Raw genomic sequence first — 15,535 nt, forward strand, 5'->3', positions numbered from 1 at the left:
CCTGAGGAACGACGGTCTCCTCTACCTGGCCCACTTATTTCAGGCCTCCCTCAGCGTGTTTCCCGAGGGAGGCTCCCACCGGCTCGCCGCGGTGGCAGAGACCCGCATGATTCACCAGGGACTGTTTGCCTTGGCCCCGAGGCCCTCGGCGCGGGGAATGGGATTTCCATTCCCCGACGTTTCCCTTGGTCCGCGTCCCTGGAAGGCAGCGCGCTCCCGGCGCGGGGAGCACGGTGCTGGCCGGGGCAGGATGCCGCCGATAGGGCGCTGAGCCGCCAGACGGAAACCACGCCGCTTTCCTCCGGCGGGGACGCCACGGCCCCCTCCTGCGGGGAGAGCCCCCTCGGCCGGGGCAGGCGCTCCTCGTCGGGGCTGCAGGAGCTCCTCTCGCCGCCCCCTCGCAGCGCGGGGCCGGGTCTGACAGGAAGGAACCGGCGGCGGGGCCGAGGTGCGCGGCGGGCGCGGGCCGGCGGGGACTAGACAGGGCCACCGCAGCCGGGAGCCCGGAGAGACTGGCGGGAGGGAGCGGGGCCGGCGGCCCGCGTCCCTGATGGGGCTGACGGGAGGGAGCTGTTCCCTCGTCCCTGGCGGGGGACAGGCGGGAAGGCGTGGGGCTGACGGCCGTGATCCCGCCGATCCCCTTTCTCCACTCGCGGCGGGCGGGAGCGAGCGGGAGGACAGTCCGCGTCCCTCACACGGGGCATGCGGGAAGGAGCGGGACCCTGTCCCTGACGGCAGACGCGGGCTGAGGGGGCCTGTCCACCCCGGGGAAGAGCCGGCTCTGGAGGTCCGGGCAGGGAGGCCGGTGTCTCCCTAGCGGGGACCCTCACCCGCTTCCCTCCTCTCGGTACGGCTGAGCTAGGCGACGGCCGCTCGGGGCCGGGGCTGGCGGGAGGCGGCGGCGCCCCTCAGCCCGCGGCGCTCCCGGGGGGGCGGGACGGGGAGCGCCGTCCGGGGCCGCGCCGAGGGGGGAGGAGGCGCTCCCGCGCTCGCTCCCGTCCGCCGCCGCCGCCCGCCGCCGAGCGAAGGGCCCCGCCAGCCCCTCAGGTAAGCCCGGCTTCACCGCCCGCGCTGCCCTGCCCTGCCCCGCCTGGCCGCTCCCGTCCCGCCCGCGGGCACCGGTAACACCCGCCGCCTCCTGCGCCGCCCGGCGGGGCTCGGCATCGCTGACACCTCCGGGGCAGGGCACAGCCTGCGGTCACCCGCGCCCCGGGGCACCGGCTCGGCGGAGGGACGGCCCTGCCCCGCGGCGCGGTGCCCCGGGAGCCCCTCCGGGTGAGGGGAGGGCCCTGCGGGTGGCGGGGGCTGCGGCGGGGAGCGGGCGGGGAGCGGGAGGCCGAGGCAAGGGGCCGCGGCGGGGGCCGGGGCTGGGTTAGGTGCTTGCTGGGTCCCGCTGGACAAGTTTGCTGCTCGTGATTCAGCCGCAGGAGAAGTGTCACCCTTTCATTTGGACTGCACGGGACTGAGCAAGCTCCCCATGTGCCCTCTTCCCCGTGCGTGCTTCAGTAACTCGTTTAACAGTGTACGTGCTGTAAGGAAAAAAAACAAAAACCACTGTATTTTAAAATCAGCACGGAATTGGAGTCAAACTTTACCTTGAAACATTTGTTAGTGAGGAGCTTGCAGGTGTCTCTACCAGCTTCCAGCGGGACAGGGTGCGGCTTATCCCCGTGCAGAGGATGCAGCCCTGCAGGTAGCCCTGGGCTGGAGCAGTCGCCTCTGACATGTAGTGTGGAGGCTGCCCGGGCTCCCTGAGGGCAGCACAGTTCTTGGAGATGGAAGGAGTGGGGAGCAGTTTGCTGCATGCAATATACTTACCCTGGAAACCCAACCTAGATGGTGCTCTTTCATCTTCAAAAAATTGTTGTGGCATCTTTAACAACCACATATTCCTGTTTCAGAAGACTCCTTTCCGTGTCTGACTGGTTGCTGTCACTGCTTAACCGTGGGTTAGTGTTGACTGGGAGGGAAGAACACAATCTACTGATTTATGTTAAGACTTCCTAAATGCTTGGGTTTTCGTTTGGGGCCATCATTCAAGGGGTGAATGATCCTGACTGAGATCTGAAAAGGTGACATGCTGTGTCCCATGTTAGAGCTGTGCTACTGTCAGGCAGTTGACTACTTCAGAAGAAATTATCATACTGAATCCCACCATAAATTCTCCCGAAATCAAGAGCTTAATAAAATACACATATGGCTTTTCCATAAAATCCTACAAAATCTACAAAAAATGTTTGAATGATACACTTTTCATATGGATGTGTCAGCTTTAACCACAGGATTTTTAAAGCTTTTTCTCATGTACTGATTGTAACTATATTAATCAAATTAAATTTGATTTATATCTTAAGAAAATGTAGCACTCAGTTACACAAGGCTGCAGCTAAGACCTTAAGTCCTGCACTCGATATTCACACCTAATTACTTTATGTGAGTCTTTCCATTGACTTCACTGGGATTTCTCACAAACAAACGCACGCTCTAGTGCTTACGAGCTGGGACCCTGGGACCCAGCTGTAATAGTAAAAGATGTTTTAGTCAGTCCAGGCAAGCTAGGGAAAGGCTAATCAGATCCAAATACTCTCCCGTGGCATACAAACTATCTCCATGGGAGGGTAAAACACTAAGCACTGCTATTTAATTATAATCTGGACATCATTAACAAGCTCCTTTTAACAGTGTACTCATTGTTGGATTGTGTTTTCATTATGACTGTGGAGTATTTGGAATGGAGTGGTTTTAATCCCCAAATTACTGTTTTACGCTGGTGCTGGGGTCAGTGTGGGCTTGCAAATAAGTTTCAGAACTACTGTATCCTCTTTTTTTAAAAAAGAAAGCCTTTCTGCTTGCAATTATCAGTCTGTTATGGTTTGTGACTACTTCTCAGAGACAAAACTAAGCAGCCCACATATATATTATATGTCATATAATATATGCTTTCACATAAATACATACTCTTCACGATAAAAGTGAAGCTTCTCAGTTTTGCCATGCTACTCTTGGGAACTTTGTGGAAACTCTGATGTCTGGATCAGATTTGGAACAAGAAAGTGCAAATGAGTCTTCCCCAGAAGAACAAGATAATGAAAAGGTCTGTTGTCCAAGCGGCAACTGAAGAAAATCGTAACATGGAGATTGGTGCTGTCATAAAAAAAGCATTCTCACTGCTAAAGCTTGCTGTCTGACCACTGGAAACTATGCAGAGTAAGCCATACTGTGCGTGCACTGTTCTAAAGCATCACAGCAACGTTTATATGGCAAATTTCTGAAATCACTGAAATGGTTGTCGGCTTCACCTCTGCTGGGGTTGGACCTGATGACCTTCAGAGGTCCTTTCTGACCTCAATTATTCTGTGATTCTATGATTTAGTAGTTATTAGTTTTACAACAGTGATATCAGGAAGTCTATGTGTGATTTAGATGAATGACTTAAAAATAACTAATAGATCCCTTAATGCTCCTTATTTCATTAGAGTTGTAGAAAATTAAATTGTACATGTAGTGCATATACTCTAAGCCCTTTAGATAGCTGAGTCCATTGTGTAACAGTCCTACCATGATATTTACACCTCACAATAAAATTTAATGCAGAACTGAAATGCTGATCTTTGCTCGTTGCCATATGCTCTATGTTTTGGTGTGTATACTCATCAAGATGTATGTGGCTTATCTGACCTCTGTGCTTGAACAGGGAAGCTGCTCTTCCCCCATCCCCAGTGCTCTTCTGATGGCTTCCGGAAAGCAGTTGCCCTCCTGTACGCTGCAGCACCTTCAGCCACACTGCGCAGGGGTACTCACACACAGTGCTGGTTTTGTGGGAATGTTTAGCTGACTGCCAAATGTCATTCCCTTCTAGGAGCTGCTCTGTGATGCATTATCGGTCTTCCCTTTATTGCTTCAAGACGTAAGTTTAGTCCACTGTAACATTTGCTTTTATTAATCCAGGACACAACTGAGCTGTGGGCATTTGTAGCAGCAGTCAGAATAACTAGGTACTGATGGAGTTTCTTTCGGCTGCAGCCCAATTGCTGTACAAGGCAGGGTATCTCTCAGTACACAGAGCACTGGAATATCTTTTTTACTGCTGAGGTAGGGATATATGCTGGGTGAGGAGGACCATATCAAAGCATAGGAAACAAGTCTGGGAGACTTTGTGAATCTGTGGTTGTCATCCTGTCCCCATTCATGTGCAGATATGTCTGGAACAGGCAAATTACCATCACATGCTAGGATTGTGTCCTTCGGCAGGCACAAAGCAATGACATGTGGCCCTCCTTGTGCAGCAAAGAGTTGCAGAAAATCCAGTGCATCGTTTGGTGAAACAGAATGACAAGAGAGTGCCCCTTTATAAGGACGAAGGCAAGATGGCACTTCTTGCTGGCATGCTAGATGGCCCCACACAACACCTGCATAGCTAAGGACAGATATTTTACAATATTGGGCTCTGCAGGACTCTATTACAATTTCTCAGAACTGGAAAATGCCTGTGTCAGCAATCTGGTCCAGAAAGACAGATGAAATTATTAATACTCTTATGTCCTGACACCAATGCCACACACAGTGATTTTAATGAGTAATGAACTAGTAATGCGTGTGCTGGCTTGTGGATAGTGAAATACCTTGGAACATGTTCTAACTGATAGTTAACAGGGCTTTACAGTACCTGCTGTCCTTAACATTTTTAATTTCTGAGGTGATGGGGTTGAGAATGAGATATTTTGTGGCTTTCATGTAACAAGAGCTTATTGGTTTTCCAAGTAACTCACTGCGCTTGCTGACTTGGGAACATGGACTCTGATTTTATTGACTGACATAGATCGCTTGCAGTTTCTTTAACTTCAGTAAAAGCTTTTGATTTGATCACAGTTTCCTGTTATCTTAAACATGGGTACATTTTTAGACCATAGCCTTTGACAAAGTCCTCCAAAACATCCTTTTTTCTAAACCGGGGAGATATGGATTTGATGGATGGACTGTTCAGTGGATAAGGAATTGACTGGATAGCCACATCCAGAGGGTAGTGGTTAATGGCTGGATGTCCAGACAGAGGTCTGTGACAAGTGGTGTCCCTCAGGGGTCTGTACTGGGACCAGTGCTGTTTAATATCTTCATCAGTGACATAGACAGTGGGATCGAGTGCACCCTCAGCAAGTTTGCAGATGACACCAAACTGAGTGGTGCAGTTGACATGCCAGAAGGATGGATGTGATCCAGAGAGACCTGGACAAGCTGGAGAGGTGGCCCTGTGAGAACCTCATGAGGTTCAACAAGGCCAAGGGCAAGGTCCTGCACCTGGGTCAGGGCAACCCCTGATATCAATACAGGCTGAGGGATGAAGGGATTGAGAGCAGCCCTGCAGAGAAGGACCTGAGGGTACTGGTGAACAAAAAGCTGGACATAAACCAACAATGTGAGCTTGCAGCCCTGAAGGCCAACTGTGTCCTGGGCTGCAACAAAAGAAGCGTGGCCAGCAGGTCGAGGGAGGCAGTTCTGCCCATCTACTCTGTTCTGGTGAGACCCCACCTGGAGTACTGCATCCAGCTCTGGAGCCCTCAGCACAAGGAGGACGTGGACTTGTTGGAGCAGGTCCAGAGGAGGTCACAGAAATGATCCAAGGGCTGGAGCACCACTCCTACAAGAATAGGCTGAGAGAGTTGGGGTTGTTCAGCCTGGAGAAGAGAAGGCTCCGGGGACACCTTGTTGCAGCCTTTCAGTACTTAAAGGGGGACTATAGGAAGGATGGGGCAATCTCTTTGGCAAGGCCTGTTGTGACAGGACAAGAGGTAATGGTCTTAAACTAAAGAAAGGTAGATTTAGGCTGGATATAAGGAAAAAATTTTTCTACAACGAGGGTGGTGAAGCACTAGAACAGGTTGCCCAGAGAGGTGGTAGATGCCCCATCCCTGGAAACATTCAAGGTCAGGTTGGACAGGACTCTGAGCAACCTGATCTAGTTGCAGATGTCCCTGCTCACTGCAGGGGGGTTCGACAATGACCTCTAAAGGTCCCTTCCAACCCAAACCATTCTGTGATTCTAAAATTAATTACTGTTGAACAATAGAAGCTATGTTAAGTTTGAATAAAAAGACTGGTAAAAACTAGGCACTGTTATTCCATGCTTCTGTTTCTTAATATCCCCAAGCTTACTTTTCAAAGAGACTGGTAAAATAATGAAAAATTGAAAATTTACTGCTTTATTTTGTTTCAGAATTCAGTGACAGCTAATGAATGATTACATAAGCATTTCAGTTTATATGGTCAGCTAATCATATGATATTTGCATGTTATATAAACATGTTCCTAACCGTATTCAAAGGCTTAAAATCACAAACACTTTTTTTCTACTTTGTTAAGTTGCTTGGGGGCAGTTGTGAGCCTAGTGAACTTGAAATTGCAACCAAATATCAAAAATTGTTACAAAGGTATAAAATATGTTAAGTGCCGGAATATAAAGGGGTTTAGTTTGGAGTAATTTACAGAGCAGGTGGGACTGTCCTGAGTCACTTCTTTGTCACAGTTTCCTTTGGCATCATGCTGTTACTGGATGGTTCAGCAATGCATTGTGAAGGTGCTCTGCCTTGGTTTCCATTAACATGCCATCAGAACAGGTAAAATTGGCTCCACTTAGAGATTAGCCCAATCTTCACAGTGGTTTAGGGTGGATAGGAAGGAGGGATGAGTTAGGCCACCGATAACTAGGTAACAGCCAGATAGCCCTCTTGAACAAACTGTTCATGCCTGGTTCCTGTTATATTACTCTATGCTCCTTAGCTCTCTGAGCATGGCTTCTATGTTTCTAAAACATTGCTGCTAGAACTGGCATGTACCCTTGAGGTCCATTTGCCTTGTGGGCTGAAGGAACAGGCCAGAGAGAGAGGTGGCCCCCTTGCACAGCCCTATGTTTGTTGATGGTTCTGAGAAGTGAGGAGGCAACCTGGGAGAAGCTTTCATCAGTAATTTCCCACAGTCACAACTGTTGCCTCCAGTGAAGTTTTGTGTCCTTTTCAGTGGTGCATGCTATTTGTAGTGTCAATCTGTTTCTGAGTAGAGCACTGGAAATACTTTACCAATAATACCATCCAGGTGTTCATGATGCTAGGGCTCCAAAAATTAAATTTTTTGTGGCCACTATTATAAGCACCAACTATTTACATCTCTTTCCTAGTTTGAGTGTCCTTAAATCATGTATTGCCTGTACCTGGAGAATATTGAACATTTAACGAAGGCTGGGCATTTTGAATGCAAAGACTCAATTTATTTTGCTCTCTGGTATATACACCAGAACATTGTGTTCACATTTGGGGATGCTGAGTAGGATATACAAAAGGAAAAATAGGTTGATAGACAGCAAAATATACCCACGTGTGATGGTTGTGTGGGACAGATGGAAGAATAATTTATAAAATCTCTTTATTAAAGAGAAAATATTTACTCAGAATTTTCTTTTCTGCCAGTGAGTACCCCATGGTGGGAAAGAAATAATTTCTCTTTCTGAAATGGGGCATTTAGTTGCCTTCTGTTAAAGATCTGTGGCTCTATCTGCTTATCAAGACGCTATTAAAATTGTTTTCAACATTTTAGTTACTTAACCTAGAATTACTGTTAAAGTTTACACTGTTTGTAGTTTCCTCTCAGTTACAGGTAGAACAGTTCTCTGTCGTGAAAGTGGGCAGTTTTATCCACCTCTTGCGCACCTAGGGGAGCTCTTGACTAAGATTCCTGACTATCACCGGTTCCAAGGCTGAATCTAGCTCCTGTGAGATGCTCTCTTCACAATGCACAACAATAAAGTTTTGGGGGAAGATAGATGGAATCGCCATTTGAGAAAGCCCACCAACAGGGGACATGATCAGAAGATGAGCCTTTAGCATGTCAGTCTTAGCTTTCTGTTTGTGGGCAGAGTCAGCCACAGCTTTTGATGGTGCCTTAACAAACTCCTTGGCAGGAATCATCTCTTAGCATAGAAATTTTGCCTGTTTTGTTCTCTATGACAAAACTTCTCCATAACCTATGGCAAGCTCATTGCAAGTCCTCAGAAGCCTCCTTGAGTAAACAGGATTCATTCTGCGCTGTTGTCTTCATGCTAGTAACCACAGACAGTCTTCTGAAAAGGAAGCAGAAGCTGTCGCCGGTTCTCATTTATAGTTGCTGTTTCTGGAATATATTCCCTTCTCGTGTATTAATTCTCTCAAGATTCTCTGAAGCAAGTAACTCTCAGACTACAAGAACCATTACATTTCTGAAAAAATGCAACGACGTACTGAGTAGAATAATGAAAATATATTTGTGTCCTTCTCAAACCTCTTTATGCTGACAGGCTGACTGAAATAAAGTTCCTTTTCTTGCTTTAAAAATACTTGATTATTATGAATGATGGTGAAAGTCGATACATTTTAAATGTTAACTATGAACTTCAACAATACTTATAAATGCTATGCAGGGTCTGCTAACTGCTACTTTAATATGTAGATCTTTCTTGAAGGTGTAGGTATTATTCCATGCCAGTATATCTGCATGTTTGTATGTGATGGGAAGGAAGCAGTGCAGCTGGGTGGCTGACGTGGTTACATTGTATGTTTTTGTGTAGTCAAAGAGCTCATCCCTTTCTTGCCTTTATTGCAGTTTCACATCCTTGAATGTCCCTGTCTTTCTTGAAGATGAAGAAAATGATTGCATGCTTCTTTCTGCTATTTGGACATACTCTGCTTTCCACTGTCTCTGTCATGGCAAAAGATCTCCCTGGAGGACACTTCACCCGAAGAAGGGATGTTAACTCACAATCTCTACTAGGTAAGTTACAAGAAATACCCCAAAAAAACCCAAACACCGCCACCGAAAGCCATCTCAAATACAAATGATAAAAGGCATAAGCAACTGGCCAAACCTTGTCAGAGTTAATTTATAATAAAAAGGAGATTGTCATTTGCAAGGAGGAATACAAGAAAGTTTGTTGACCAGTTGGCAGCTGTTGGAAGGAGGTGTTTACTTTTGGAATACTAGATCTACTTTATGTAAGTGATATGAAATAAATATTTGCTACAAGATTGTTGTCTTGATAAAAAGACCTTTTTACCACTCCTTAGAGAAAATACATATTGGTCCATGGAGGTTCTGTCAAAGCTGCCTTTTACCGTGCCAGCACGTTTTAGCTGTCTGTATGGACGTGCTGTGCATAATGATGATTGAATGGAAATCGGTGGCTATTGAAATGAGGCTTGTCATTACATTACTTGATGTTAATCCTTTCATATTGTCAGGTTAATTTTATTTACAATAACTAGCTCATTTTTCCTCTTTTGCAAAAAAAATCTGAGGACAGGATCTACCAGGTTTAGACTGTGGCTGTCACAGAACAGAAGGTTCGTCTCTCTCTTGTTGATCATTGCCTATATGTCATCAAGCAGTTTGCTGGTCAACTTTTTCATCTGCTAACAGTTTGTGACTTAGAAGCATTTTCTTTTGCTCATTGTTTAAAGTAATCGTGAGATTATGAAAACATAGCATGGATGGGACTTTGGACACGGCCCATCATTAGGGATTCATGATAGACATCAATAGTAGATCTAATCAGGTATCTCTTTCCAGTCAGTGGGAGATGTTAAGTGACCTGCTGCCCCATAAAGGTGACCTAGCCTAGGTGAGCATGAGGAATGAGAAATGTCCTGCAGAAGATATATTGGGAAGAAAGAAGAAGAAACAAAGCCAGAACATGGGAGAATGGGTGACAGAGAGGGGAGCAGCAAGTTTTATCAGTGAAACTCTTCTCCAAACAAAACATAATCCTTCAATATGTAAAATTCCATGAAGTACTGTTCACAATCTGTCCTTTGTTAACTTAAAACCATTGATTTTAAATTCCTATAGAACAAATTTAAGCCAAATGACAAGATCTCCCTTTCTTATTCAACTTTCTCAGAACTAATAGATGCGGTCTTGAGACACTTGGGGTTTTGCAACTGAAGGCTGAAAACTACAGCTCTGGAGATCTAGTCCATCAAAAAGTATGCATGTGGAACAGCAAAGAGAAATACCCACATTCACACTTTACTCAACAAGACTCTCAAACTTTCTAAAATCCTAAATTCTAAAATGTGATTAAATAGCAGCCCCTCTTGAATATTTTAGGGTCCCCAGCAAATATCCTAAGTGAGCTTATTACTTTAAGAAATAAACTACCTGTCTCACTAGAAAATGAATGCAACAGCAAGATGTTATATGGAGAAACTAAAAGGTGTCACATTTCTCAGCTAGTCCTTTTCCCTATGATTTTTTTGAATTGCTTTTATAGCCTCTTCTTCTGATTCTAAATAGTGAAAATATATCAAAAGAATTAACACTCTATATAAATCATCATGTATAGATTAGATTACTTCTTACTTCTTTCAAAAGCCAAGTGATTCGTGGTCCCTGCATTTGGAAAATTCTGAATCCCTATTCAGCTTGGCATGTGGAGGATGCAAACAATTCTGGCAGCTCTGGCTGAAAGAACCTTTTCAAGACATTAAATGATGCAAGAAACTTGGGACATTCTCTGGTCCAGCCCATAAAAGTACGTGGCAGTTTGGAGGCAGACTCTTGGGCCTTGCATTCTGTTATAATAACTTAGGTCACCTGCTTCAAATTCAGCAGCACGTATAAACAGTGGCATGGTTAAAACGTGTCTCTCTGTAAAGAACAGAATGTGTAAAATGCATGCCACTCTGCTGGAAAGCTGCAGTGTTCCTCAAATGACATGAGAAAGAACAGGGCCAAACCATGATCTCAGTGACATGAAGTCTGCTGACTTAATAAAATCACTCCAGAATTACAGCAGTTTAGCAGGGATTAGAAGCTGTCCCATTCTATGTAAGAGGTATATTATAAATAGTGGCGGCGATGACAATTGCTGCTGTTGTGGAAAGACTTGGTTGGCAGGCGAAAGTGAGGAATATAGCTGCAAAGAACCAACAGATACCTGGAAAAGTAATAAAAGTTCAGGTTGGGTGTTTTTGGGGGGGGTGGAGGTCTCAGTGTTTTTAGGACTAAAATGAAGAATTATGCTATGTAAATGTTAGTAGCATTAAAATAATTTTATTCCTTTTTTCTTCATTTTGCCAGTTTTTAAAACAAAAGTGTACTGCTGTGCTAACTGTTTACTGGTAAAATACGGGTAGTGTCCACGTACAGAAGTGAAAGTCCTTGCTCCAGAAAACCAACACTTAAAGAAGCAAAATGGAATGGACGAAAAGTCCTGTAGGATTGTCCACATAGAGATAAAAGTACTTTGGGATCCAGCTTTAGGAGGATTTAAATTTTTGGCAGCCATGCACATAGGTTTCTTAATTGTCTTGTTAGGGCTAATAGCCTATATGTTTTAACAAAGGTTTCAGAAGGAATGAGCTATGTCTTTTCTATGGTTTTCTTATCCCCAGTCTTTCTGCTAAACCTCAATGTGTGTTGTTTTAATTTGGCAGATCTTTGCATCACTTATTATTGTTTAAAATTATTGCGATAGCTAATAATTTCTATTAAAGATCTGAAATCTTTTGTGCAAGGATTGATTGGACATAAAGTTTTTGGAACTGTCTCTGTGTGGCCCTTGAAAGCCAAACTGTTTTGCAGGTTTTTCTTTCTTTAAACACTGAATCAAACTTTGAAATATTTAAATCTTAATTAAATATTTAAATTTAATTAAATTTGTTAACATTTTCTTAAATCTTTCTTGCAGCATAGTAGTTGTAGAATATATATAGTTTCCTTAGAGATCGAAAATATACATGTATTTCTCATAATAGCAGAATTTGTATTATACTGCTGGAAAACACTGTTTTAATGTAGGTGTATTTATGTTTTGAAGGATCACTTCCATAGTCCTGCCACAGCTTCTGACATAACGGAAAGAAATAGGACAGTCCATTTGTCTTTCCTGTAGCAGAGGGCAGTTGCTTCTCCCCTTACATGACATATGAGCTAAGTTTTGTTTTCTCTTTCACCTCATCAGTAATTTGATCCTGAGTATTGGATCTTTGGCCTTATCCTGATTCCTTAAAGGAAATTAATATTTTTGTTTTAGAATCTTCTCTTTTAAAGGCTTTACTAGAGCTCTAAAGAGTTTTTCCTTAGCTCTCCGACAAAATCATTGTTCCTGCTGAGCGCAGCTGCTTTGTTAGATTGCACACAGATCACTGAAAGCGCAGATTGACAGCTTAGCGTTTGTTTCTTGGGTGCTAGAGAAAAACAGTAATCAAAATATGCTTGGCTACATGGTTTTAAAGATAAAATTATGTATGTTATGTTAGCTGATTCCCTTCAGATGTACCTGAAATGGACTTCTGCACCTGAACAGGCTGATGAAGAGCTGTGTCAGTTGTCCAGGGTGGTGATTTCCATACCGTGACCTCAGGGCCATGGTTGGAGGTCCACAGCACCTTTCAGCAGGTTCCGTGTTCAGAAGCAACGTGTGCCCAGTCCTTGCAAGATGTAGCTTTTTACGGTGTTTGATGTTGTGGGGTTTTTTGGTGGAGCATATTTGGGACTTATGCCCACTTCATCTTAATAATTTACTGTAAAACAAAGCAAAGCAAAGCAAAATTTCAACACTGTGGAAAAACACAAGTGTTTCTGTTGGTTTTTTTTTTACTTGGTGAACTCTGTTCTTGTAAACTGGGCATGCATTTCATGTCACATGGGCATATTTCTTTGGAGACCTCTGAAGTGGATGCATGGGAATAATCGAATAAGCTGTAGAACAATATTCTAAGCAATAACGTTCATTCTTTTCCTTAGGAATACAAAACAGGCACCTACCCATTTTTGACAATAACCATTTATGTGAGGAGAAAAGCCAAATTAGGGGGCATCCTTCGTTCCTTTAGTTACTACATGATACCAGAACAAAGAAACTACAAGAGAGCAACTGATTCTGCACAAAATTAAAACAGAGAGGGGAAGGGAGGCCAAGAAGGAAATGTACTTGGCTCCTGTTCAGTAGAAACACAAATGTCCCTGTCTGTGTTAAATTACATTTTGCAACACAATACATAATGTTTTATCTCTTGGTTGTATATACATGGTTCCACTAATAATATGAAGGGAAGTAATTTGAAGTAGAGTGCTCACTAAATTTATGAATCACTTCCTACTCATTAAAATTATTCCAAACATTCTTATATCCAACCCAGTTCTTGAACTTCTGTGTATGTAACTTTAGGGCTCGAGAATATTATGAGGTTAACCATTCTGGGTTAAATTTTAGCCGCAAATCAGAGAGGAAAATATGTGACAAAAGTGAGTCCGGTTCATGATGCTTCTGTGAAGTGAAGATAAGATTTCTGTTTAGTTTTGGCTGAATTCGTTGTGTATTTATACATGAACAGCTGGCCAGAGATCTTTAAATCCTGCTAATGTGGCCTGCTGAACTACCATGAGATGATAACTTCTGTAAGAAACTTACTCACAGCCTGAGCATATGTGTATGTTATTTCTTCACACAAATGTAACCCTGCCAAGTATTTTTGTCCTCAAACATGTTAATTAGACTCGTAACTGACGTCTGCATTGCAGTTGAAGTCAGAATTGTGTCATGATAACTACATCATGTGTTTGACATACTCTGCCTGTATAGTATTTGGGGAGACCAAAACAATTCCAGGCAGTAGGTAAAGGTAGGAAGAGGTTGCAAATGGCATCTTTTGAATTATCATGTATTTAGTTAAAATGTAAGCAAAATCCTAACCAAACTTTTATAAGGATACAAGGTAATCAAATGCATATCAACTTAGATTCTCTCTAATAAAAAAATAAAATTGCCAGATAAATAGAGATGTGTTATATTTAGAAAGAGTGAGAGCAAAGCATTTTACAGTCTGTGAAATCACCTGTTTCTTCATTCTGATGCATGTAGGTAGGTCTTACAATCTTTGTGCCTCGAGGCAATATTAGCACTCGTGAGCTTTGCTTCCCTGTCGTGATTGCCTCAATAGCAAGAGGTCTCCTGTGGGTTTTATGCTAAGTCTTGAAATTTCAGCTTTCATCTTAGTCTGTCAGGTGTTGGCCTCTCCTCTGCAATAGCTGTCGTCCATTAGCTACCTGGCTGGGGTCTAAAACAGTAGTAGGAAGGTTGCACTTGTACAGACCACCCTGCTTTTTCAGGTTTCTGGGTTTTGTTCACAGTGGGAGACCGTCTTTCTGTGGCTCTGAGGTCTGGTAGCCTGGCTTGTGCTGAGGGTGTGCCTCCCCAGCCCCTAACAGGGGTCCCGGAGTCTGGGAAAGCGAGCCTGGCCAGTTGCTCCCTGCAGAAACTGTTATCCCTTAAGCAGGCACATCTAACGAGCCATAAGGGCTAGCTGGGTCCATGATGGACCCCAGGGATCTGTGTCCTATTCTGAGTATGCTCATCTGCAGCCAATTATCATGGAGATCAGAAAGTCTGGATTTTGGCCTGTGTTAGCAATTTTTAACCACATAACAACACTATGCTTGCCAACTGTCATATTTAGTATTCATTATTAATTTTCAAGTCATGTATCAAAATAGCACTCACTTTTAAGCCACTTAAAGGGCAATTCAGTAATTAATGCTGTATGGGATATAATTATATTCCTAGCAGCACGAGAAATTTTCTTGTATTTCTTTAATGTGTATGTATTTCCTCTAGCAAAGCCTTTTCCCTCCTTCCTCTCTTCTCTTTTCTCTTTGTTTTGTTTTCTTGGTCTTTTCTCTTTTTCCCTCTTTTTTTCCCTTTTTCCTTTTTCCTTTTTTTAAAAAGTGACTTATAAGTTTTCCAGAAGGAAGAAATATCTGCTGCTACAGAAAAAACCAAGTCATGTACTAAACTGCAAATGCTCCTTGTGTTCCTGAAATTGTTTGTTGCAGCCCCCACAAATTACTGTGAAATACCATTTCTGTTTGAAAAGAGTTTGCCTTGACAATAATTCACTGAGTAAAATTGCACTCTTTTAAAATGTATGTTCTTAAAGAGCTCAAAGCGTCCTCTGTGTATTTTGTCTTGAAGGAAGATCAGGCCAAAAGAAAGAATACTAAATATTCAAAAGTGTGGTGGTTTTGGCTTCATCGTGAGTACTTTAGCTTAATAATTAAAAAAGCACATATGTGCAAAATTAACTTGAAAATCCTGGAAACAGCATTTGCATAACTTAAGGAACATCTCATTTTATAGGTGTGAGTGGGAAATTGCCTTTAATTTGCTTTGGAAGCTAGAAGACACTGTCTACTTACTGAAGTACTGCTGAAGTGGTGGAACTAATGGTTTGCCAGTGGGCATGATGTCCCACATAATTCTGGGGGCAACGGGAAATTCTATATGGCACTGTCCCATGGTGCTGTTTCTGAAACAAATCTGGAAAAGAGTCTAATACTTAGACTGTTACCAATGGATAGAAGTATGTGGTTTCAGGTCAGCTGATCAATGAGTAATGTTGAAGTTGCTAACAGCTTTCCCGTAAACAAAGACATGGGCAACTTCAAGAAAAGAAAGTATGGATAGGAGTTTTTAAAACGTTAAGCTAATATCCTGAAAGCAGAACAGCACAAA

At 43.5% G+C, this 15,535-nt stretch overlaps 1 protein-coding gene across 4 annotated transcripts in view; it reads left to right on the top strand.

Moving 5' to 3' along the window:
- The first annotated feature begins 357 nt into the window (after positions 1-357).
- Positions 358-15,535, top strand: part of MATN2 (matrilin 2) — a 73,159-nt gene continuing 57,981 nt past the window's right edge. For 3 of the 4 annotated variants that reach the window (XM_075085467.1, XM_075085469.1, XM_075085470.1), the window contains exons 1-2: positions 961-1,047; positions 8,626-8,793. In XM_075085467.1, coding sequence (XP_074941568.1) covers positions 8,640-8,793 — 154 coding nt within the window. In that variant the 5' untranslated portion in view covers positions 961-1,047; positions 8,626-8,639. Of the gene's footprint in view, positions 449-960; positions 1,048-8,625; positions 8,794-15,535 lie in introns of those variants that run through there. The other variant, XM_075085468.1, reaches the window with a different exon arrangement.

The sequence above is a fragment of the Phalacrocorax aristotelis genome, chromosome 2 (genome assembly GCF_949628215.1).
Source record: "Phalacrocorax aristotelis chromosome 2, bGulAri2.1, whole genome shotgun sequence".
NCBI lineage: Eukaryota > Metazoa > Chordata > Aves > Suliformes > Phalacrocoracidae > Phalacrocorax > Phalacrocorax aristotelis.